Source organism: Neolamprologus multifasciatus, chromosome 7 (assembly GCF_963576455.1).
Source record: "Neolamprologus multifasciatus chromosome 7, fNeoMul1.2, whole genome shotgun sequence".
NCBI classification, from domain to species: Eukaryota; Metazoa; Chordata; class Actinopteri; order Cichliformes; family Cichlidae; genus Neolamprologus; species Neolamprologus multifasciatus.
This window is the reverse complement of record NC_140445.1, coordinates 19,422,105-19,447,565: the sequence shown is the minus strand read 5'-3', so window position 1 is coordinate 19,447,565 and position 25,461 is coordinate 19,422,105. Positions and strand designations below refer to the sequence as shown.

The 25,461-nt window shown below is 40.1% G+C and overlaps 2 protein-coding genes across 4 annotated transcripts in view; one reads left to right on the top strand and one right to left on the bottom strand.

The window, feature by feature from the left end:
* The window catches only part of LOC146514135 (uncharacterized), a 20,827-nt gene extending 13,747 nt beyond the window's left edge, over window positions 1-7,080 (top strand). Inside the window, 17 exon segments of the mRNA XM_085165361.1 lie at window positions 281-486; window positions 576-753; window positions 845-1,069; window positions 1,205-1,374; window positions 1,453-1,523; window positions 2,334-2,434; window positions 2,546-2,665; window positions 2,790-2,927; window positions 3,021-3,175; window positions 3,302-3,401; window positions 3,533-3,768; window positions 4,211-4,394; window positions 4,519-4,767; window positions 4,876-5,055; window positions 5,197-5,253; window positions 5,848-5,993; window positions 6,078-7,080. Coding sequence (XP_085021487.1) covers window positions 281-486; window positions 576-753; window positions 845-1,069; window positions 1,205-1,374; window positions 1,453-1,523; window positions 2,334-2,434; window positions 2,546-2,665; window positions 2,790-2,927; window positions 3,021-3,175; window positions 3,302-3,401; window positions 3,533-3,768; window positions 4,211-4,394; window positions 4,519-4,767; window positions 4,876-5,055; window positions 5,197-5,253; window positions 5,848-5,993; window positions 6,078-6,122 — 2,561 coding nt within the window. The 3' untranslated portion in view covers window positions 6,123-7,080.
* aff1 (AF4/FMR2 family, member 1) lies at window positions 6,486-25,461 on the bottom strand. Of its 3 annotated transcripts, none has more exons than XM_085165363.1 (19): window positions 25,061-25,459; window positions 20,677-20,797; window positions 18,991-19,836; window positions 17,032-17,073; window positions 16,806-16,892; window positions 16,118-16,151; window positions 14,943-15,000; window positions 14,362-14,503; window positions 13,395-14,285; window positions 13,219-13,304; window positions 12,916-13,129; window positions 12,700-12,794; window positions 12,552-12,615; window positions 12,320-12,456; window positions 11,400-11,471; window positions 10,978-11,071; window positions 10,818-10,855; window positions 10,490-10,704; window positions 6,486-9,462 (listed from the first exon to the last, which is right to left on the bottom strand). In XM_085165363.1, the coding sequence occupies exons 1-19, from the start codon at window positions 25,075-25,077 to the stop codon at window positions 9,341-9,343; spliced, it is 3,375 nt and encodes a 1,124-aa protein (XP_085021489.1). In that variant the 5' UTR covers window positions 25,078-25,459; the 3' UTR covers window positions 6,486-9,340. The 3 variants fall into 3 exon arrangements, with proteins under 3 accessions (XP_085021489.1, XP_085021491.1, XP_085021490.1); XM_085165365.1 differs by lacking the exon at window positions 25,061-25,459 and adding an exon at window positions 24,789-25,054; XM_085165364.1 differs by lacking the exon at window positions 17,032-17,073 and having other exon boundaries at window positions 25,061-25,461.

Here is a 25,461-nt window from a genome sequence, read left to right as displayed (position 1 = left end):
AGCAATTTCATTAGGTACAGAGTAGCTGCTGTCTCAGGTACAGTACAGTTTGCCTATTAAAAAAGCTAGCCATGGGTTTATAAGCCATCTCACTTCAGCTTTGTTAGCCAACCTCTTTTACCTCCAACTTTTTCACTGCACCAGAGGCAAACTACAAAACGAGTCCGCCAGTAACAACAATCCCACCCTAATTTCTCCAGAATTGTTTAGTTTAGTTTTTTGTTATTGTTATTATTATCAATAATAAACACAAGAAACCAAAATCTCTTTCTGTCTTTAGATAACGGTGGTGGTACTTGTGTGGCTATGACAACGGGTCAGGTTGGTGGTTTCTGGGATGACAAGCAGTGCTTGGACAAATATGCCTTCGTATGTGAAAAATACAGACCTGACATCAGCCCGCCCACCAAGGCCCCGACTGCTCCTCCTGCACAGGGATGTGCTGCTGGCTGGACAGCCAAACCCCATTTCAGGCACTGTTATAAGGTAATAACAGCACAAAGTTAAACATCTAAAAGTGTGATTATCTGCAAGAGAAGGTCAGTGATTCATTTTCTAGGGGTGATTTACTGCAGCTCTTCCACAACGTGGACTGGTCCTTGAAGAAGAGCTGGGAAGCAGCGCTTGAGGACTGTATTGCCAGAGGTGGTAATCTGGCCAGCATCCACACTCAGGAGGAAGAAGAGTTTCTTGCCCTGTACAGCAAAGACACTACCAAGTGGATTGGTCTCAGGAGCAACCCAATAGAAGGAGGTGAGCAAAATATATGTATTGCAGACTGGACCTGGTTAAATGGAAGCCAAATAAAGAATAAACCTAAAAAACAACTCCTCCCTTATTGCAGGATATTCTTGGAGCGATGGCACGCCTCTGTCCCACACCAACTGGGGTAACGGGGAGCCAAACAATCACGAGGGTCGGGAGGACTGTGTAGAGATGGTGAGCAACGCGAATGGCACCTACTCGTTGTGGAATGATCTCAACTGTGACGCTCATCAGGATTGGATATGCAAGATTACTAAAGGAAAGAATCCCATCCTTCCCCCTAGGCCCCCATCGCCTGAACCAGGTAACTAAGGCACCTGTCGTTTCTCTACAGAGGGATCAAGTCATGAATTTGCTTCCCATTTTTATATAAATTCAGACCCTCACAAAACCTCACAATGTCTGAGTGTTTGTTTTTTCCTAACGTTTCAAACTTCAGCTCCCGAATGTGGCTCGAACCCCGGCTGGAGGAAGAACAAAAACATCTGCTATTACTACAATGACACCGACATAGTGGACTTCCACACAGCTTTCACACGGTGCTATGCAGAGAAAGCCAGACTTGTGTCCATCCTAAACAGAGAAGAACAAGCATATGTTAACAGCATGGTATGTTTTTTCATCTTTAACTTCTTTAGAGATTATTTACTGTGGATAAATGAGTGATAGGTTTTGCTGCTGTTTCAGGTGGGGACAGGAAAGGTTACTGCAGCCTGGATTGGAATGAGGATGTTTGGCACAGTAGATGGACAATATGTGTAAGTATGTTTCTAAGCAATTGCACTAAAGCAAAGAAATGTTAAACAGATCTTTTTTGTGTCATTTTCTTTTTTCATAGTTCTGAGCAGCAGAGTTTCCATTTCACAATATTTAGGGATATTTCATGTCCTTAAAACTGATATTTAATGTAACAGATCAGGACTTCATGCTGAGGGTCTAGGGGAGGGGGAGAGAAAATGTCAGAACATAATTTGCATAAGCCAAGGCTGTATTACAAATAGCAAAGTTTTACCGTCTTTGGTTTGCTATGTTTTAGTTTTTTTGGTCACATTTATACACAAAAATCAATGATGCACATATTTACACGTGTGGGACAGCAGGAGTAACTTCATCAACATCAATTGAAGTTGATTAGATGAACTTAGATGAACACCACGTGAAATGCCTGATTTATTTAGAGAACAGCTGCCCCAACCTCAAAGATCCCACAGTTTGAATCAAATTATGAAGGAAAGGTTTGCCCTCATACCGGTACATGTTGACTCATCTTTATCTCACTTATCTACAATGCCATACTGATTACAAAGAGAAAAACTTGCATTCAATCTGTGCTGTGTTATTTTTGTTAGTACCCTTGTGTTTGACCTAATTTGCGTTGCTGTCGGTATATCGCACTGATGATTATGAGTTTATATATGTGACCATTGTTATGATTGCTCTGGTTAGTAAATTTAGACCAAATTCACTAATTTACTACTGGTTAAAAACATTCAACATACTTTAACAGATTTGAAGATAAGGAAAATCTTTTAATGTAAAACTGTAAAATTTCTGTTTTATGTGCTCAGGTGGGTCGACCACTCCCCTGTGACATACACTCACTGGGCTCCTGGTGAGCCCAACAATGCTAATGGGGAGGAGCAGTGCGTGCAGATGAACAGACATCAAGGTACTGCACCTTCTGTCAACTGACAATTTAGATCAAATACACTATTTTTTAACTAATGTGTCTTTATGAATTAACTATAATGATGCGTGCAATATACTCTGACTTGCTAAGGTGGATGGAACGATGCCAACTGTGGTCGGGCTTCAGCAGGTTATGTATGTAAGAAGTTCCCCGGAGATATTCACACTCCGCCTCCACCAACACAGCCCTGGGAGGGCAACTGTCCTGCAGGTAACATACACAGTTTAAATACAAATTTGGTTAAATCACACAGACTGACTGCTGGTTCTTTCACATCAGCTGGAGTATTTTTTCTCTCTTTATTACTCATTACGATTTTCCTCCTCCCCTCTAGGTTGGCTGCGTTTCAACAATAAGTGCTTCATGTTCAAAGGAAAAAAGAATGATATTAAAGGAAACTGGTCATATGCTCGAAGTTGGTGCAGGGAGCAAGGAGGAGACTTGGCAGTCATTGATGACCAGTATGAGAATGGTAAGCTCAGCATATAACGATTAAACAAAACATTATTAGAACAGAGGTTTCCTCCACAGAGACGGCTCTTTACATTTCCGTTCTCTCCAACAGACTTTGTTGCTAGTTACCTGAGGGACCTGGAGCTCCCCACATGGATCGGTCTGTCAGATCTCTTGGTGGAGAATCAGTACGCCTGGAGTGATGGGGTCAGTCCAGTTCTGTACACCAACTGGAATGACAAAGAGCCCAACAATGCGAACGGAGTGGTGAGGACACTTTGCTTCAGATTATCACTAATCGAGTGAAGCAGATGGGAAAGTACTGTAAAGTTGTGGGCTCATAAACGGTGAAAGGACACATTTAGCCTTGACTATTCTTGGTTTGCTCAACAGGAAAACTGTGTGACGATTACTCATAGCCCCCTGTTAACTGGCAAATGGAATGATGACAACTGTGACAACAATCACAGCTTCGTCTGCTCCAGAAAGAAATGTTAGTAAACACTCCAGAGATAATTCTTCCTGCTCAGATGCAATTGCATTTCACAGACTACAAAAAACATTTTAAATGCATGCTAGCTTAAACCTTTTTATTAAGTATTTGTCAATCTCCCTAAATATTAGCAAGCAGTATCCAGCCACCTCCACCCACAAAGAGCCCCTGCCCAGCAGGGTACATCTCATGGTACCTGAACTGTTACAAACTGGTGGAGGAGCCAGCGACCTGGGATGCAGCTCAGGCAGCCTGCAAGGATGAGGGAGGCAATCTGGCCAGCATCGACATGAGCTACGACCAGGCCTTTGTGGCTGGAGCGGTCCTGCAGGGAAAAGCTGATGCCTGGATTGGACTGAAGCGCAAGGTGCTGTTTAGAGAGAAACAGAAAAGTTTTGTTCCAAGTAGAATTCAGAAGAATTCGCATTAAATATGCTACAAGTAGAAGAAAAATACTCCAGGAAAGGCACTAATTATAGAAGGTGAAAATACCTCATTGCAAGTAAAGATCCTACATTAATAAAAAGTATTGAGAAAATATTACTAGGAAGATTTACTTTTAAAAAAGTAGATGCATTTCAATTAAACTAGGAATCAAAGGCAGACATCTCTAATATGAAAGCTACCAGAGCTATTAAAAAACAACAACTGAGTAATCAGTTGTGGATTTAAACCTTCTGTCTTCTCTCACTGGTATTTGGGGTTTTTTTCTGCACTCTTGGAGTCACTTCCTTGATGCTTGTCTAACGGCACTGTGTGATCCATGACAATCTAAACATTTAATCATATGTTGTTGCCTTGTGATGCAGGATGATGATTCCTACATGTGGACAGATGGTTGGCCAGTTTTTTTCACTCAGTGGGGACCAGGAGAGCCCACTAACATTAAAGATGAGGGTTGTGTGAGTATGCATGCTTCGAGGATGTTCCACGGGACCTGGAATGACACCAAGTGTGACCTAGAGAAGCCATACATCTGCAAGAAAACCTCAGGTACAAGCTCAATCAGAACTGAACTTTAAAAAAAAAAAAATTTTTTTATTGCTTTTAGTCAGTTTCTGACTAATTATATATTCTTTCATTTATATAACCTTTAATAATAACACTTGTCTCTCAGAGAAACCCCCAACCACTCCCGCCCCTGGTGATGGGATGTGTCTGCCCTTTGCGATACCCTATGGCAAGTACTGTTACTATGTGTACAGTGGTGAGGTCGGCTTCTCTTGGCCGGACTCTGAACACTACTGCCAGGCAGGCAAGATGGAGCTGGTCTCCATTCACAGGAGAGCAGACGTAGAATTCCTCAAGAGCTTCAACTACAGCAAAAATATGAACCTCTGGATTGGCCTTACCAGGGATAACAACTGTGAGTTTACAAATGGAAAGAAAAAGAGAGAGATTCATTGCTTTCACAAGGCTATTGTACCAGGGCTTAATTCAGTAAAATGAATCAACTTTTCTTTTAAACCTCCAGTTGGCTGGGCCTGGACAGATAAGACCTCTGTAAGCTTCCTCAACTGGGCTCCCAATGAGCCCAATTCAGCATTTCACCCAGGGAACATGGCCGAGAACTGTGTGGAGATGTACAAAGACGGACGCTGGAATGACAACAACTGCATGGAGAAGAAAAGTTTTGCTTGCCGCCACCCTCAGTGTAAGCATTTTTCCTATTTCCCTTTTTAGATGTTTTAATGCAGCACAGATGTAAGGCAATTTCTGCAGCTTTAATAATGCTTATTGAATTTGGTAATGATAAGCAGGAGAATAACAGGCTCTTTGTAAATCTGTCTTTCAGTTTATCAAACAGATGAGAACAAAAATCCAATTTATCCCACTGAAGCTCCAGCTAACAGTAAGTGACAAATATGGTTGCTTTACAATATAACTTGGTTCTCATGCCAGCAAATAATAATTGCCATGCATTTAATAAAAAACCCCAACAACAACAGGTCTATTTCAGGTAGTCCTTGTAGAGCAAAATCTCCCATTTGGATTTCTGAGACTTTTGTGCTCCCCAGATGATAAAAAAAAACAAAAAAAAAACCTACTTTGGAAATTCCCCAACCTTTCACCTGTTGCAGCCTTACAGGTTTAAAAGTGGATTTCAGTTACTAAGTTGGATGAATGATCATGGTAATCGTTAATAATGTCCCCTGCCACAATCATTAACAAGTGTACTGATCCACTTATTTTATTTAGTACCACACACAGACTAAAGTTTTATTTCCTCTAAAATTTCCCATCTGACTTAACCTTATGTAGTCTTTGTTGCCAATTTAACATCCAGACACCACTATTACACAAGTATTGAGCATGTTAGAATACTAATAATAGGGTTTAGTGTAAAGCATCACTGAAATACAATCGCATAGGTATAAGCAAAGTAAGACATTGGAGTGATTCTAGCAGGTTAATATCTCACCTGAGCTGGTTTGTCTCCATACAGACGTAGGGCTGATAGCCGGCGTCGTTGTTGCAGTCATTGTGGTCGTCAACATAATAGTTGGACTACTGTTCTACGTCTTCAGTGTGCGTGGATATAAACTGAGCACCTTGAGCTTGCCAGCAAAAAGCACCAGTATAATTGATGTGGTAAGTTTTTAATTAACCTGTCATGGTTGGATAAACAAATATATTGATGTCAGTGCTAAAACTCATGTCATTCTTGTGTTGCAGCCTGCCTTTACCAACCCCAACTTCGTAGGAGAATCGGACACATAAATCGTTGAGCTTTTCACATTAACACTGATATTTTTTGCAAATCAATAATATAGTTTGTTATTTTTATACAACACAGACTATCCCTGCTCTCAAAGGGCAAGACAGAACATGCAAACTCCACACAGAAAAGCCTCAGTTGGCTGGTGGATTTGTACCCAGAAACTTTTTGCTGTGAGGCATCAGTGCTGCCAGTCAACATGTTGTGATACGCTAATACCATTAAAATATAGTGAGATAACATTTCCCCATTTTTCCACATGCAGCAGTAATGATGTCGATATATAGCCAGTTGCTGTTTTGCAGATTTTATAGGAAAGTGCCAAATTATTCTTTTGTTTTTTAAATAAAACATAAACAACCGTGTTTTCATTTCCAGTGTTTATTCATGTCTGTACACTGCAACACAAAAAATTTATTTTTTTAAACATATTTTACAAAATGAAAAACAAACATCCTTCAAAAACCCTTTTTAGACATGTTTCCAGTAAATAATTATTTGGACAAAACTGTTGCGGAGCAACTCATAAATGAAGCACCAACAACAAAAGATAATGAGAATAAAGCCACAGATGAGAAAGTACAAGAACCCAGGAATTCAGAAAACTGATAAAGTTGCACAGTTTATAAATCCTGAATGACAAATTTTGCAGTTTCCATTCATGGAGGCATCCAAGGTAAGAAACTGCTGAAGATCTGTACATAAAATGTAATCCCACATTCCATGGCACCAGTGGTCCTGACGTACAAAGAATAATAATTTTATTTATGAGAAAATAAAATTCAGAATACTTTGATCGTTTTTCAGCCCTTATTTAAATCTTGTAACTACACCGAAACGACCAATTTAAAAAGTGAAACTTCCAAAACCCAGTGGCACATATGGCACTAGCCTAAACCAAAGTTTCTTTTTCTGCTTCAATAATTACTCACTGATCATTTCTGTATCCCCCCCCCCCCCCCCCCCCCAAATAAAACTTGTGTAACCAATGTTACCAACCCAAACTGTATTACTGTGAGCCAAACTTGGAGTAAACAATAATGACTAACACAGTCACGTTGGTCTTGGAAACAGCCCTTCTGCACAATAATGCGCTGAAATTAAGTACAAAATACTCAAAACTCTCATTAGTAAGCCATAGTTTCCCACTGATTAAGTTAAAGTTTGCCAACCAAAGTGTGGGAACACAGATCAAGCTTACTGGTGCAAAAACTGAAGGAAACATTAAATAGCATCATCTTTGTTAATGACTACAACAATCTAGTTTTAAAGGCAACACAGACTGACAAACAGGCTCAAAGTGAACCACTACATCCACCATCACAGCCAAAGAAAGACCTTTTTCTTTTGTTTACACAAGGACTTGAAGACACGCCTTTGGTTAAAGGCCAGGTTCACATTTTGCATGCATGGAAATGATCACTGGATATTGAAATGTTTCCTTCCGTTCATGAAGCAATAAAAATGAAAGTGTTAGGGGACAAAATCCACAGTCCTCATTTTGCATAAAAATGCTTTTGTAAGCCGAACTCAATCTGATCTTTTTGTTCAAAATTCCCCTTTTCTGTTCAGCTGCATCTCTGAAAGCAGATCCAGTGACCTGTGTTTACATTTGATCTGCATCAAGAGCATATAAGGAAAAATACAAGTTAAAAGCAGTGACGTGTCCACTGAATCTGACCATATTGGCTTGTAATGGCCGATTTCAGCCAGGTCACCTGACTCTACCTTCCTGTTCTTTTAAGCAAGCTCAACAAAAGCTTTAGGCATTAGCAGTGGTATAACAGTAGCACTGTGCTTCCTTTGTCCTGAGGATGTACCATGTTTGGCCAGCTGCACCTCATAAATGCACAAATTGAGATGAGATCAGGTTGCAAGATATTTTACCTGGTTGTCTGTGCCAACCATGTGCAACTACAGTACGTCTGTAGAGACACAAGCAAGAATTTGGTTACACAAGAAGAGCACTGTGAATTGTGTACCTTTTCACAGCCAGCATGGACAGCAGGAATGATCACAGGGACCAGAAACTCAACGTGTGCGTTGCTTTTATTTGACACTTAAACGCTATAGTTTCCACGAGGAGGAGGCCAAAAGTGCAATCTTCTTTGACTTGATGACAGGAATAAAAGGAAGTCTGCTTTGGTCTAACAAACTAGGCACTACAATTAAACGGTACTGCAGCCAGATCACCCCGTACCACAGCTTCACCATTATTCCAAAAACCATTAACCATGATTCACCAGTGAGTCAGGTACCTCCCAGTCATCATTCCTCACAGGAGCAGAAAGGTAAGACACAAAATGAAATGTTTATAACTTGAAATCAACAAGACTACACTTGCACCTGATACACAACGGCTTCTGAAAATGCCTGTGCAGATACAGCCCCTCTGAAATAAAGGTTTTTCCAACTCTGCCTCTCACCTTTGTTCGTATGTTAGTTGTACCCCAACATACCTTCATTCATCTGATTGTGATTAATGCATGTGCTCATCATTTAGTCTTCTTATTGCACCTGCACTGTGTCTCTGTACAACCACAGTGCTGTCAATCTGACAAAGCCAATTTGAAACAACAGAAAACAGATTCCAATATGGAGAATTTAAAATGAATTAAATGCCAATTTAATGTAACCATCTGGCACTTCTGCAACACACTTCATGGTCTTTAGCAGAAACAAAAAATTCAAAATACAAAAGCCTAAGTTTAACTTTGATATGAAATAAAATCAACCAGGAAAAGTTGAGACTAAATATCATTTAACTGCTGCGTTTCCTGACATCAATAACAAAAGTTGGTATAATCAGCATAAAAAAGTAACACCTTTGTGAGTACTTCCACCACAACTGTGTTTATCAGCCAAGTAGGACCCAAGTCCATTTTCAAAAATATCCGATGTGCTTCCCCCCCATTTGTAAGTATTTTCTGACATCATCTGAAGGTGTGGTTTTCAGCATACGTCCATGTTTTTTTAAAGTGCCAGGAAAACAAGGCGACAGGAAGAACAAGAGCATCAGTGTGTGTTGTCTTCTTGATGGGGAATCCAAAATCTAGCCATTAGAGCATGCATCCGCATCGATACTGTTGACGAGATTAGTCAATGTCCATGCCAAAAATGGCACAAGCCTGAGGGTAAGCTGAGGTTGTGATCAGGGTAAACATACCAACGTGAATTTAAGGCAGTGAGAGGCAGCTTGAAGGTTCACAGGCCTTCGGTGTCATACCTTTTGGCTGTCCAGCCTCAGCCAGTAAACACCTTGTCTTGTGTAGCGGACCATGGAGGTCATATCTGAAGACAGGTTTAAAGGCCCCATAACAGTGTCCAGCTCTGCCAACATACCTGAAACACATGGAAACAAAAGCATGGTAAAGCTCCACAAACAAAAACAAGTCCATCCATCCATTTGCTTCCACTTATCCTTTTCAGGGTCGCGGGGGGCGCTGGAGCCTATCCCAGCTGTCATAGGGCGAGAGGCGGGGTGCACCCTGGACAGGTCGCCAGTCTGTCGCAGGGCCAACACACAGGGACAGACAACCATTCGCACCTACATTCACTCGCACATTCACACCCAGTGGCAATTTGGATTATCCAATTAACCTATCCCCACAAGCTGCATGTCTTTGGACGGTGGGAGGAAGCCGGAGTACCCAGAGGGAACCCACGCAAACACGGGGAGAACATGCAAACTCCACACAGAAAGACCCCAGCCTGATGGTGGAATTGAACTCAGGACCTTCTTGCTGTGCGGCAACAGTGCTAACCACTGTGATGAATGATAAATAAATGTGATGTAGCACGGTACAAGTTAGTCAGTGATGCATACCGAGAATGTCAGCTGCCCACAGGAACAGCAAAGCAACAGGGCAAGCAAAACAACTGGATCTTTCAATATTTCCTTAGTTTGTCATCTATACTTTGCAGTTTCTCTCAATATTACCTTAGTTTCGCCCACAATTTCCTATGCATAAACTGCAAATAAAAAAATACACAATTTTTTGTTATGTCCTAAATCTTTGTCAAGCAGATGCCAGCTATGAGGGGAAAACCCTTCTCACTGCAGCTGCACACAACTAAATTTTACTGGCTGACCAACTTTGCATCCTTTGCCTTTAGTGATGGCGCATTATGATTGATAAAATGTTTCTTGTAAACCTAGTGGAGTTTTTAAAATCAACAGATTAATTGCTTATGAACATCCGACAAGTGACTATTTGCATCATTATTAAAGCACAATAATTAAAGTGTCCTGTGTGGTTAGAAAAGCACAACCAATGCCTTTAAGTCCCTCCACACTACAAACATTCACTGTGCTTTCCAGGTCGTTTTAACCTTCTTTAACCTTTGGTCTCTTTTCCTTTGTTCTTACCGCTGCCTTTACGTGCCAACTCTTCTGCCTGCTCCCAGATGTCATGAGCACTCAAAAACAATGATGTGATGTTGACATAGGTGAAAGTCATTTGTTCAATGGCTTGAGGAACTGCCACAGTACTGCCCACAACCAACCCACTGGCACTGTGGTTAGAGCTAGGACCTGAGGTGGTGGCTGGAGATGGCAGGCAGGTGGACAGGTTGTCTCCCACTCTAAAGGAGAATTGTTTATAATAATAAAAAAAAAAAAAAACAGAGTACAGAATGTCTTTACACAGTTGAGAGCAATGTACCCGTTACTGTAATATAGAAAGAAAATGACTTGCCTAGATGTTTGAGGATTGTGTGTTGCCTGAGCAGAGCTCTGTAAGAGAAATTTAATCAGCAAAACAAATATTGACCAGCTCCTGTGCTCATACAGCAATGCCATTTTCTACAAGTAATAAGGCAATCTGCCATTACAAGCCATCTCCTTTAAATACTTACACTGAAGTGTTCAGTGAGGGTCTTTGAATACTTTAGTGCAGCTTTGTGTTTGTGTCGAAACATGGCCATTTGCAGGAGAGACTGGCACTTCAAACTACAGGACACACAGGACTGTTACTCATAGGTCACATGACTACAAACAAACAACAGAATAATAGTGAATATTATCCATCTATTCTACAACTCCTAATTTCTTATTTCTATTTGCTTATGCTTTCTTTGACAACATATTTAGACATGTGAGGAATTGTTTAATAAGAACTTTATGCTACTACATATCAGTCAGTTTCCAGTGATACAGCCTAACTTCCTGAACTAACGTTACATGAGGAGGCATCAAGACAAACCTTCACAGGTTTATAGGGTCTCAGACATTGTAATAAATGGAGAAAACAGCACATTACTCATCATTTAAACCTTACCATAAAACTAGAAAGTCTTTCTCTGGGGGCGGAGCAGAAAGGTCCACTGAGTTTTTAAGTTTCAGCACAAACCTGTGAAATTAGAAAGTCAGATCAAGTCATGGATCAAACTCAGAACCAAAATACAAATACCATAGATACACTGTGACAAATGTTCGTCTTCTTCTAGAGAAATATAAATTACTTGCTTGAGTGTCTTGAAAGTTAAAAGGCACATTTTCCCTGCTCTGTACTTGGCGACATGATTTACAGGCATGCGTCTGCTTCCACTATTAATTCACTCTTGAATATATCCTGGTGTCAGGCGTATTACAGGCAATTTTTACTGTGCTAACTAAAACAGCGTTATAAGATGCTATTGTTTTTCTATAAGGCTCTCATTGGAACATTACAATTTTATATCACATTATGATAGACTGCTTCTGCATCACATAAAAAATTATTTACTTTGAAAGTATTTAGAGTCCAACTTACTTGTGATCTCACATTACTGGCTGATATCAGTCATTTATCTACGTTTTATGTAGCTGATTATAACAGTGGATAAATCTAATTTTTAAAAAGAGTTACACTGTTACATAGTTTGCCCACAACAGGACCGTGTGTTGCAGCTTCGTTCAAACCCTACAAAAAACAACAACCAGATGATCCAAGCAGATAGGCAGAGAATAAATGTTACAGAAATCTGTAGTGGAATATCATCATTAATAATAATAATAATAATAATAAAAAAAAAATGGTATCGGTCATAAAATTCCTATATCAGACGGGCTCCATTTAAAATGTTAACATTTCAGAATAAACTTATCAGAACTGTTAAATGTATCCAAAACCTGGAGCACTTTTACTCTGTAGCTTTGCCATTACACCAACAAAAGTTATAATAGTGCAAACAAGCTCTGATACATGCAGTTTCTTACTTGAGGAGTTCCACAGTCTCTGCAAACATTGTGTAGGAAGACAACAACGTCTGTGGATCTTTTTCCATGGCAATGCCACTCTCAACAAAGAACATGGCAGCATCAAGGTAGTTGAAAGCTTTACTGAGCTTATCCGACTACGGAGAGAGAAACATGTACATATTGGTCATTAGTTAGTTGTATGACTCTGAACTGGATAAAACTTTATAAAATCAAGTTAAAGAAAACCTACCTCTGCATCTGCTTTATGCTTCAGTCTTTTGGCCTCTTTTATGTAATGCTTCACTGGATGTTGTCTGTGAGATAAAGTACTAGTGTGAGAGGAGCACCAAAAATACATAAGCAGGATATTAGTTGACATTACAAGCAATGAATCTTACCTCTCTTCAGATTTGAGCAAGGATCTGTTAGCCACAGCTTCGCTGAGGGGCTGTGATGATGATGTTACAGCAAAGCTGACCTTTGGGGACTTATTCTAGGATTGCAGGGCACATCTTGGTTAAAATTTGAATTCTGCTTACTAAGAGCCAAGTTTTCTGATTAAATTACAAATCACTTAATCAAATTACTGGTTAAAGGAAAAGAAGGATATTTACCGTTTCAGACTTTGGGTGCTCTGTGGATTTTCCATTGCTCTTCTTGTGTTTATGAGACACCTTTTTCTTTTCTGTTTTCTTACTCGATTCTTGTGTTTTCACCTGGCTCTTGTGAAGCTTTGACTTTTTAGCAGCATCTTCAGATGGTTCAGGGGGCTGACAATCTTTCTTGGCCTTCTTCCGCTGCTGGGCCTCTGCTAGACTGCTTGAACATCTGCAAGTGACAAGATCACTGAGGACGGTTCAAGGTACACAGTGTAAGATGGTTAAATGATAAAGATCTGACCAATTTAGGGGACCTACTTCAGTTTCACAGAAACTTTTGTCAATGAAGCGTTCTTGTTTTCCAGCTTCTGTTTCTTCCTGGGAAGACCTTTGTCTACCTCAGCCTAGAGAAGAGGACAAATCAAGCAATAAAATAAAAACTTTCCGTGCACATGTATGTTTACTAGAACAGCACCAAACCTCATGCTTCTCACATTTTGTGGTTTACTCTTCCTGCTGGTTTTAGTGTGGCTGTGTGTTGCAGAAGTACCACGGCCTACTTTATCTGGATCCGTGACCGGTGCACATTGTTTTGCAGTGCTGGGAATTCCTTGGTGAATGCCAGAGGTCTGGGGCACTCTTGAGAGCAGACTTAGCTCTATCTTCACCATTAGGGATCTGGGAGTCCTCTCGAGGTCCTTGGCAATACGCCCAGGCTTCTCTAAGTGCTTGTGGGTCGTTTTGTGAGGCATCTTGGTGCCCGTCTGGCAGATGGTCTCTGCGTTGGATTTGCTACAACTGATGCTGACTGGTGGGGCAGGCTGAACAGGGCTTTGGGCGGGGCAGGAGTTAGGAAAATGCTGTGAATTGAGTTTAGTCCTTTTAATGTCTCTTTTACCATTACTGCCTTCCTTACTTTTTTTGCAGTGTCCTACTTTCGTCTTTACCTTGGGTCTATCTGTGAAATATGGGTATTTTGTTTGAGCTGTTACCGCTTCCTCACATTTCACAGGGGTTGCTGCATCAGTGCGGTCTGGACAACCTCCTTTCACCGATTTTGAGAATTTCTTTGAGCTGTTCACATTAGCAGAAAGAGATTTTTGGCGACTTTGCAGACAACAGTTGTCCTGAGAGCTTTCACTGCTTTGCTGAGAAATGGCGGTGCTGTCTGTGTGGTGAGAAGAAAGCTGAGGCTGAGACTCCCCAGTAGAGTCAACCACTTGAACGCTGGAGTGTTTGAAGTCTTGAGTGAACTGTTGTTCTTTATGAGAGGCGTTCTCAGGAACAAGTACCGCGCTTTGACTTTCACTGCCAGAATTTGGTTGGCTGGACCTGATCCAGTTTCCCAACTGCCAGTCCTCATGGCTCACTGCTGGGGCGTCAGCCTGCAAACACAAGTTGATTTCAGAAAATGACGAACATAAAGATTCTGTACATGTACATATAAAAGTGAACGGTTACCGCAGTTTTAACTGAGGTGCCAGCTGGAGGCTGAGGTGGCTCCACAGTAGAGTTTTCACTCTCCGAATCTGACCCCGAGCTACTCTCCGATTCACTGGAGCTCATAGACTCTACCCCGGTGGAATGTGCCCCTTCAAATGAACTTCATCAAAAACACACAAACACCAGATCAATATTCACAGTTTTTCTCTAGTAGTAATACATTCGGCAAATATGTACCAGAAAAAAATAATTTATGAAACAATTCGATAAGTGCACTGTTTTAAAATAAATTTAAAGCCACAAAGACTGAATTAAATCATTAGTTGTTTAAATTAATCTGCTACTTTTTTGATAATAAACCACTTCAGCAATTAACAATTTTTGTTTGCTGCTTTTTTCCCCTTTGTAACAATAACAATAATAATGCTGATACACTTGGGTTTTAAATTAAATAGTACTACTTAAATATGGAGTGATGCAAGTGAAGTCTGTTTAGAAAAATAATTCAGTAAATAGCAGAAAACCAGTGATTTCCTTTTGAGTTTAGCATGGTTCTTTGGCTGGTAATTCACATTTCAGCTAACTGCCACGGCACTTACGATGAGGACATCTGTTGGCTGGGATGAGATGACTCAGGAGGTGAGGAGTCATGGTTTCCTGGAAAAAGTAAACAAGAATTAGTACAACAAAATAAACAACGGAAGTTTAAAGTGGTTTTAAGCCTTTGCACTGAAATCTACTGGCAGAGTTTGGATTTTAAAGGTTATGTCTCATATCATGGCATTCACGCACTATATGGATCTTTGGTGTGTGTACTTTTAACTTGTGTTGGTAAAACACGGCACCCGCCATATTTGATGGCAGGTACTTCAACAGCTGGGAGTCACTGAGTAACTGCACATCCGCCTTTGCCAGTAGGACCTGAAAGTTGGTGACATTTAACCAATATGTCAAGCTAAAGGAAGACTTAATACACTGCCTCCACTCACTTTCCCTATAGAACATTTTTCCATCTTTGACAGAGCACCAGAGTTGTACTTAATTCATTTCATGTAAAAAAGTTGATGGAAAAATCCACTGATATCCAGAAATGTTACATAAATGATACTGATCATGCTCTGTTGTCCTGGGATTCCTACCATTTAAGCATTTATACACTGACATCTACAAACTATCCAAAGCAGGGTGTACACATGTGCATGGCACTCTCCAGGCAGGAGCCTACTCCTGCATTACCATATGCCAGACTACACTGTAAAACAGCTCAGAAACAGCTTTAGCAACATTACAAAGGGTGCAAGGCAATGATGCAGTCATCAAACACTCCAGATCTCAATCTAACTGAGCAACCTCACAAACCACAGGACCCCAAGGGACTTGATGCCAATGTTCAAGTGCCAGACACAATAGTAGACCCTCACAGGTCCTCCATCCATGCCTTGATAGGTCAGAGCTGTGTCAGTGCTGTTGCTTAAATGAAAGGCATCATAGTGAAAACAATAAGTGGAAACTAAGTAGTAAAACACCATTCACTACTTCTCTCATTTAGATAAGATGAAATAAAACTGTGGGTGGTTTCTCAGATCTGTGGCCACAGAAAAGAGCCTGTTTAATAGATCACATGACAGAGCCGCCTGCTACCACCATCAACCACAAACATAACAGACTAGCACCTGGTTTGCATTCACTGCCGATTTTTCAAGATAGTATAGAATACAGCATTTCTAACTAAGGTTGCTTGATCTATGACTGAATACTTCTTCACTTCACTCACTCTGTCCTGGACATGAAGAGGCATGCTTTGCTTCCTGTAAAGACAGATAAAGAAACATGCTAGTGTTAATCAAGGTCATACTTGTACTTGATCTATATCTGCACATTTATGCCCACGTTTAGGCTCAACTGATAAACGCTTTAGCAACAAGACCTATGTTACAGCTTTTAAAGCTTTTTTGTGCTGATTTTAGAGGTCATGAAAAGATTATTCTGAGAGAAACAAAAGCAAAGCTAATTTAATCACAGATGTAATCTAACTTGACTTGTGTAACTGAGAAGTTGACCTATGGCTGACACTAGTGAAAGCCAAAAATATCCATCCTTGGGGAAGCATAAAAGTGATGTGTAAATTATCTCCTAATGTCTAAGGCCACTGCACAGCTGCATGGACTTATTGCCAGTGTGTGACTCAGTCACACCACAGTACTTGATGTGAATTTGTCAAAATTTGAGGGGGCTTTTGCACAACTATAGTTTAAAAGAAAATAACTTGGCCAATCTGGACTTCATTGAAGACTATAAGATACAAAATACTTCATAGCACCTTAGAAGAATTAAGATTTATTCTGTCTCCTACAGTGACTGAACTCTGCTCAATAATTTCAAGTTTGACAGAAAGAAATAATGAGGCAACCAAGACCCCTGCACTTATATAGACACGTGAAACATAAAATCTGATTTTTTACCTTGGCTAGGAAAGGGGACTTGGGGGGCTCATCTGTGCTTGGTGTGCGTATAGTTTTTAGGAGAGGTGGCCAAGCATGAGACATTTCCTATAGAGAGAAAAAACAAAGGGATATTTATTGTACGTGTAGTGCATGCTGCATACACTCTCACTGGAGTCCCAACACGTTTGTTAATTTCATCCTTTGCCTTTGAATTGAAAATAAGAACGCAAGCAGGTATTTTTACCCTTAAGATGTCCTCCACACATTGAGCTTCATCTGTCTTTGTCTACGGAGAAAAACAAAACAAAACTATAGTTATTCATTTCTGAAAGTACCCAAAGATCTTTAAACAAAAAATAGATGAGCAAATCTGTCTTCAACATCTCACATCATTAACTCCAAAATTTATAGCCAAGAGACAGCGATAATGCAATAGCTGTCCCTCATCAGCACTGAAAATTGTATAGTTTTCAAAAGTAATAGTAATTAATATTGTTATAAGATAATAAGAAAAAAAGAATTTCATCCCTGTGTTGGATACAGAAAGACTTCTGCATGAGAGGGTGGAAAATCGTATTTCGTATGTATGACATTTGACTAAACAGTGGGTTGAGGTTTGCGTTTCTGATTAAACATTCAAAATAAACAACAACTGTCAATACTCTATATCAGGCAGCTACATTAGATAAATACTACAAATACATAAGTCCACATGCTACATTTCTGTTTGTTTTCAGGAGTCTCTCCCAGTTTTTCCTTCTGAATGGTTAGTGTTTGAGATAAGGTCAGACTGAATGGGCCCCAGAGCAGTTATGCAAGTTGGTGACAAAGCTCATTTATTGTTCTTCTGAGCCTAGGGGTGAATTTATCAGAGCCAGCTGAGGTCACAAAACACAGGCTGCTTGCAACATCATACTGTCCACCTGAGAAAGACATGAGCACGTGCTCAAAAGACATTATGTAATATTTACACAGTAAACTTTCAAGACGCTGCATTGTTTTCAGGAGTTTCCATACTCTTGTGATAAATAATGTAGAACTCATCCGATTGTAAAATGAAACAGTGATTACATTGTGTTTCTAACAACAGAACAGTTCATAAGACATCTATAGCCGTATGCAGATGAGGTGTTAGTAAGAAATCCAAGTGAGTCACTGCGAAGCTATCTTGCACTGGATTTGTCCCAGCAGCAAATACAGCAGCTTATTCACACAGATTTGCTGCTGCAGGAGCGTAAGGGGGAGGTGCGGAGCAGTGCAGGTGCAAGGGTTGGGTGTATGTTTGTGCGTGTGATAGAGAACAGATGAATAGAGTTCAGCTGGAGTTCTGCCAAATTCTCAAAAAAAAAAACAAAAAAAAAAAACAAACAAAAAAAGAACAAGATGTTTTCAACGTAGTGAACAATCAAGTAGAATCACCGCAAATTGTGGGGACATTAAAGATAATTTGCCAGTAATACAACTGTATTTGCAATAATGCACATTATTAACAAAACCAAATTCCCTCCAGCTCTGGATGTTGTGGGCTTAATAGCACAAGCTTGACAGAATGAATGGCTTTAAGTGGCAGTAGCTAATCTTGAAATTGACTTTTTTTTTTTTTAATCTTTTACAACCATTTCTGACTTTTCTTTTAAATTAATACTTTGACATTTGTTTTCTGGCAACATTACCACTTGATGATGAATGAATGAACTATCTTAGCTTGGCATTGAGAGTGAAAAACAAATAACCTTGTTCTTTCTATCGCTAACTGGTAAGTTTCATCTTGTTTGCTTTACACAGGTACAAGTGATAAGGCAAAAAAAAAAAACAAGCTTAACTTCTGGCTGTGTGGCATCTATGCCAAGCTAACTTTCTCCTGGCTCGATACACTCAAACCTATTTATTATTTATAATGCATCCCGAAAAGTGCATTTACCATAGCACCATCATCAACTTGTTTAGGCATTATTGTTCAGGAAGAGAGAGTGTTGTTAACCCTTAACCCCAACAAAGTTTTGACAGTTGGGCTAGCAACATGGTAGCCCACTGCCAGCAGTTAGTAACAAGAGTATAGGAGGCAAAATTGGATCAAGTGCTATATAAATGCATTTCATTTATGTTTTTTCAAATAAATTAAAGTACTTTGTCATTGTTATTTTACTCAAAAATTGCACATTTCACAGTTGCTAAGCTGTAATATCTAAGACAATTAACTCACCTCCAAAAATTGTGGCGCTTTCTTTGTTTTACCCAGGTCAGACTTGCCTATCAACTCTGGCAGTGGTGCATATGGTTCTGGTGAAGGCTTTAGCTCAGGTGACTCTGTGACCAACTGGTCCTGCCCATCCATGGGCCGCACATATGCTGTTGGCTTCTGGGTCATGACCACACTGGGCTGCTTAGATGACAACAGGAGAGGAAAAGTCTGGGAGGGTAGTGCGTTAGTTTTGTTAGCTTCAGGCAGTGATACATCCTTAGGGGACTGTTTAATTTTCAATGTGGAAACATCTACATTGCTGGAAGACTCAGAGGCATGGTCTGTGGACCCTTGACATTCATCAACAGTGTCCTTAGTGTCCGTGTCCATGTGATTATGGTCACTGGAATGTAGGAAGGGTAGCGGCTTAACATCGTCAGACTGATCAGACATTTCGTGGTAAAGACTGGCACGGTCCCTGAGGTCTGAGAAGACTTCGTTCTTCTTTTGTTGTTGATGATGTGCTGAGTGGTTAAGCTGACTGCCCTGACTGTGGTTTAAAGGTGGCTTTGAGAAAGTGGATGAATGTCCATGGTGAGTCGGGGAAGTGGTAGTAACTCCTCTCATGGGGTGCAAGGAGTTACTAGAAGGCTCCTTCTGGCTTTGTGTGGACATGGAAAGGACCTGGTTCTGAATTGGAGGTTTGGTTGATTTATCTGTGTTTAACTGACCCTGATCCGACTGTGAGAGGTTTGCATAAGCGGGAGTGGGTATCGTCTCAATGGAAAGTGGTGAGGGAGTATCCACATCTTCATAATTGCCCAGCATCCTCTGGATTCGATTGGAAAGTTCATCTCCTTTGTTTGTCTACAAAAAGGATCAACATGTTAATAGAAGGCCGATATTCAGCCTATAAAGCATTTTTCCAAACATAACTGCCCCGAACTCAAAGTCTGTCTGGTTGCGTCTAGTTCACAAACATAATCCACACACAGCTGAGAGTCACAGAGAGTAAGGGTTTTGTGTTCTAGCAAACACAAAACCCCTCAGGCACCAAAGTCCTGGCATATGATATCCTCTAAAATGGACTAAGAAAAGCCGAATAGGTGCTCACACCCAAATACATACAAACCAATAAAGGGAAATTAACAAATAGATATTCAAAAAAAGTCTTCAGCCACACAGGAGAGGGAGTATTTGAATAAAAATAAATTAATAAAAAGCTGACCACAAGGCCTTGTCTTTTATCTCTCAGGCTACATACAGTTCTTCTTCTTTCACATTTGGAAAAAAAAAACAACAACCAAAAAAACAAAACAAAACTTTAAGTTGCTACAATTAGCCATCAATTAAAAATAAGGCAATGGAAAAAAAACTCTTAAATCCTCTTTATAGTGAGTTAGCATGATCAGTAATGTTCACTTTCCAGGAGACTGAATAGATTTAAAGACAGCAATGAAAGTGGTAAAGACTGGGATGCAAAGACTACAGAAGGAATATCTGGCAGGACTCCTTAAATGCATATCAAATACACCAGATATTGTATTCATGATGTAAAAACTGCCTAAACCTGTTCTGCACATACTGTCACAATGTCACTCTGTTGCAGTCATTAACATTTAAAAAAAAAAAAAAACCCTCACACACAAAAAGAAAACCTTGCTATACATAACCACAAGAATTAAAACCTACAGGTGCGTGTTTTACCTTGTATGGCTCCCCAAAAAGGGGTACATTCTCAGGCTTAGGTTCTTGGGTTTGGCTGGCTTCTTGGACCCTCTGTTGCCATGCTCGGAGGCGAAGGAGGTGCCTCTCTCCATCGTGTGCACTGCAGAGGATTACAAAGAAAGACAGATGTTAACTGAACTGCTTTTACAAGTATACCAGCATAACAAAATAGCCAAGACACAGAGATCGACAATAAAGTGGAAAGCTTACCATCAAACTATGGAGACATGGTTAACTAAATGGTTTAAGACTGTAATGCAACCCTTATTTATTTTCTGACATTATTGCTGAAACTGGGTTTGGCTTAAGAGATCCTGAAATTTAGTGACTACAATTTTAGGGCATCATATCATACTCTTATTTACCCCAGAGGCAGAGCAACGAGGTCTAATGGGAGATGGTGCCATCCGTCATATGAACAGACATTTGTAATTGGACTCACAGGTGCCCTGAGGATTCACCAAAAACATTCACATCTGTTCTTTCTAGTCCCCAAAGATAACATGCAGCTCTTCAGACATAAAATAGATGATTATAACTAATAGTCCGGATATTCTGTCACTGGCAGAAAGCTTGTTTACAATAATAAATTATACTGTAGAAAAACAATGTAATGGAAGCATTTCCGAGGAAAATCAATACATCCTACATACTTTGGATATACTCACGCAAACTAAGCATTTAATGTACCTTTTGAAATTTCTATTTTCTTCCCAAAACAGTGTTATCGTCCTCGCTGAGAGCGGCCCCAGTGGAATGCCTCCATGGCAACAAGTGGAGCAGCAAAAATTTGGGACTAAGCCAAATGCATAAGGCCAAACGCCTCTGAAAGCTCAAACCAGTAACAGGCTCTTCCTCAAAAACAGTAAGGGGTAAACAATACAGCTGATTATATTAAAATTACAGGCTAGTCTTTCAAAACAGTCATGAAAGCTTTTGTTCTGAAGATTGTATATGGTGATAACAATGATGCACAAGTGAAACAACCCAAGTGTCTTATAGAAAGTAAAAGGCATACAGAAATGGTAAATACCAAATAATCAAAGACAACCGAGCCTGTTTTCCACAGACTTGAATTTAATTTTTATTGATAGCACATCTACAATAAAAATTACCATTAAAAAGATTCTATTAACTGTCTTTTTATACACTTTCTTTTCTGCTAATCCAGCTTAGATTTGAGAATGTAGTTAGAATATTCCATCAGTCAAAAGGTGACAGGTGGGTTACACCTGAGACAGGTCACAGTGCTAACACAGAAGAGATAAATTGGCATATTCCAAGCCTATAGCTGATTTAGAATCACAAGTTCAACTAACATGGTGGGGAATGCAGACTCCACACAGAAAAACTGCAGCCAGCAAGCAGGTTTGAACCCTAAACCTCCTCGTTATGAGGCGACAGGAGCAAGGACAGCACCACTGTCCACCCTGCACACTGTGATGTCCAGGTTTATATGTCCAGTGTCTTCAGTCCAAGACGGGTTTTGGGGTCTGTCAGACTGTGGGAATAGACACTCAGGCAGCTGAATGATGCCGAAGGCCACAACAACAAAGACCTAACTAGGGAGCCAGCTGGCAGAAAATAAGAGATGTGAGGGACCAGGGCTGTTTAGCAGTGACTGAACTTGAAGTGTCCCTTAGCATACTGACAGCAAGGGGGGTGGAGGGGTTCAAAGAAAAATAAATAAATAAATAAAATACAGATAACCCTCTGTGGGATCATGTCAACTATTTTGAGTCTGGCGGACTCCTTTGAATTTGGGAGACAGAAGAATGAGAAAGCTCTAGCATACAAATGCCAGTCACAGAAGACAAAATACCACAAACTAGGTGACTGCAGGACAAAACAGCAAAATAACAACCTTGCATAATTACCCACAAGAAAGCAGTACCGATACTGAAACGGCAAAAGGACGCAAATTCCACCTACAGTACACACACGCACGCACACGCACGCACACACACACACATGCACACACGCACACAGTTCGATGAAAGATCTTGCAGTGTCAGTGGTAACACAAATTCAAAGCAATTTGAGACAGCGGTCACAAAATCTGAGGGCTCAAATCAGATAAATATTGAAAGACAACGATCCAACCTAGAAAGCGACTCAGTTTTATCAAGTTATCCTGTCAAATGTTACGCATACTTCTAATCTGTCTCAAATTTAAGAGAATGCAGAACCACCTCTATGGCAAAGATACTCAAGTTTCCAAAGGTAGTATGAGGTAAAATTACATCTTGAAACTTTGTTGAAAATGGCTGACAGTCAGTGCCATGACTGACCACACTGCTTTGCCTTTGAAGCACTTTTGCCTAATTCTAGATTTATAGCATTCACAAGGTTCTCAGAAAAAGTAATCTTGACCTCAAGTTTAGATGTCAAGATCACCGAGACTCAACCTTGTCTGAGATTTTTAGTAGATAGACCTATGGTATGAATTTGGAGCTCCTGTATGGTCCTATTGCATTTACAAACTTAGGGTCCCCACCCCCTGCCCTCCCATCCAGCAGTGTGATAACAATAGCTTATCAGCCTTTTACAACTGAGGGGTTGAAAAGAAGGGTAAATAAATAAAGGATATAAAAAAAAAAGATTACTTATTTATTACTGTATTGTCTAAAAATGTGGGAAGAGGATTACTACTCATGTTATATATTTCTTAGATTGATTTTATATTCATTTTTTAATTTTGGTGAGACAAATCAAGTAATTGGAAGATGTCACAGACAGATCTCCCCGTTTTAAAATCATTCCTTCGTCAAAGTCATTATAAGTGGTTTGAGATTTGTGAATTCAAAAGCCATTCACATCACTTCTATTGGCATGGGGGTTGCCAACAGAAGTGTCCCCGGCAGAACCAAAGGATTCCTTCACTGCAGAAGTCTAGCTTTTCAATTTTTGTCTTTAAGAATGAACCCATGGCTTTTATTTTCTAGATAAATCAATTATTCTACAAAATAGGCAGTAGTTGCGACATTAGTGAACAACTTTCTCTTGCCCTTTTGAAATGATTAATGACCTCTATAAAGAGACTCGGGACATATAGAGAACTTGAGCTGCCAAGCAGGGCAGATATATTTCAAAACCCATCAACCTGATACTGAATACTCACTTAACCCAGCTGTCTCAGCCAATTTACAGACTATTCGACAATGTTCCTCTTATTTCAGAAATTCTTGAAAGGGAAAAAAACCCCCAGCTAAATGGTCATCTGCAGAGGAATGGTTTATTTGAAGAGTTGCAGTCAGGATTTACACTTCATCATCTTGTGGCAACAGTGGATTCCTCTCTATGATTGCCCTGCTAGACCTCAGTGCAGCATTCACTGCCATAGACCACAATATTTTACTATACAGATAAGAACATGACACAGGTATTAAAGGTACTGCGCCGCAGTGGTTCGAAGCAAATCTATCAAACAGTTTGTTCATATAAATGGGGCGTTCCACTGGCTTCTGTGCTGGGACCAGTGCTTTCTTACATTATAAAAGCTTCACTAGGGCAGTATCCTTAGAAGGCATAGCATACATTTTCATAGACTACTTGCTTGTAGTTCCCAGGATATTTAAAAGTAGAATGGGATGCAGATCCTTCAGCTTTCAGGCCCCTCTTCCGTGGAACCAGCTCCCAGCTTGGGTTTGGGAGACAGACTCCCTGTCTCTCAATACTTTTAAGATTAGGTTTAAAACTTAACCTTTTGATAAAGTTTGATTTGATAGATATATATATATATATATACACACACATACACACATATATATACATATATATATATATATATATATATATATATATATATACATATACATATATATATATATATATATATATATATATATATATATATATATATATATATATATACGGCGTTTTTTAATAGCCTTGGACGCCCACATACTTCCGACTCCAGCTGTTTTCCAACTAAATCCAAGTTTTTAAGAAACGACGGCTGAGGTTTGATAATCCGTGAGTTATTAAGCGGTACGTTTTCTCCAAACATGAACGTAAAACGTGCAGTCTGAAAACACAAAACAGCTGCTATAAAACACACAAGCCCCGTTAACCCAGCTGCTAAAACTCACACGACCCTGCAGTTTCCAGCTGATTCCACCTCTTCCTCGAAATGCTTACAGAGCTAAAACCCTGCACGGCTTTTAGTTTAACCTGTAAACAAAATAACAATTAACTCTAACATTTCAACAAAGTTTCAAGCTAAACCTGGCCTCAGATAAACCCTTCGGAGCGCTGCCACCGAGCAGGCTGACCTTATCCAACTAATTAACTTACTCCGACGGGTCGGACTGGGAAGCTAGCGTTCAGCTAGTAGCTGCTAGCGTCGGCTGTGTCTGCCTACCTCGGCTGAGATGTCATGGTGCGTCTCACAACAACCAAAGTTGGTTGTCATGCGTCTCTCACAGTCCTCGCCGAGGTCTTCTTCTCACTTGGTCACATTGTTTACCGGTGAAGGTGGGTTGTTAGTTTAAAAACTGTCAGGACGACGTTGTTTGATAGTTGTCTGCTGCCAATACGTGTTTGGGCTGTCCACTCTGTCTGCCTAGTGGATTGTTCTACTCTTCTTAGCCATCCGGGGACCAACCTCAGTTTTATACACTCAAATTTGTTAAAAAAGATTGCTAAAGCTGTCGATTTGCTTTTCTAAGTATATATCAAAAATAAATGTGTCGAAAGAGTCCAATAGGGGCAACATTATTAATCGTTTTTTCTCCTTTAGAGGGGTTTGCGCAAACTTTTCAC

Excerpts from the sequence above, each read along its gene's own strand:
- aff1 (XM_085165363.1), bottom strand. Across the intron at positions 16,893-17,031 it reads GTGTGGAGGACATCTTAAGG|GAAATGTCTCATGCTTGGCC; the intron begins GTAAAAATACCT and ends TTCTCTCTATAG. Across the intron at positions 10,856-10,977 it reads CCCTCACTGAACACTTCAGT|AGCTCTGCTCAGGCAACACA; the intron begins GTAAGTATTTAA and ends TTTCTCTTACAG.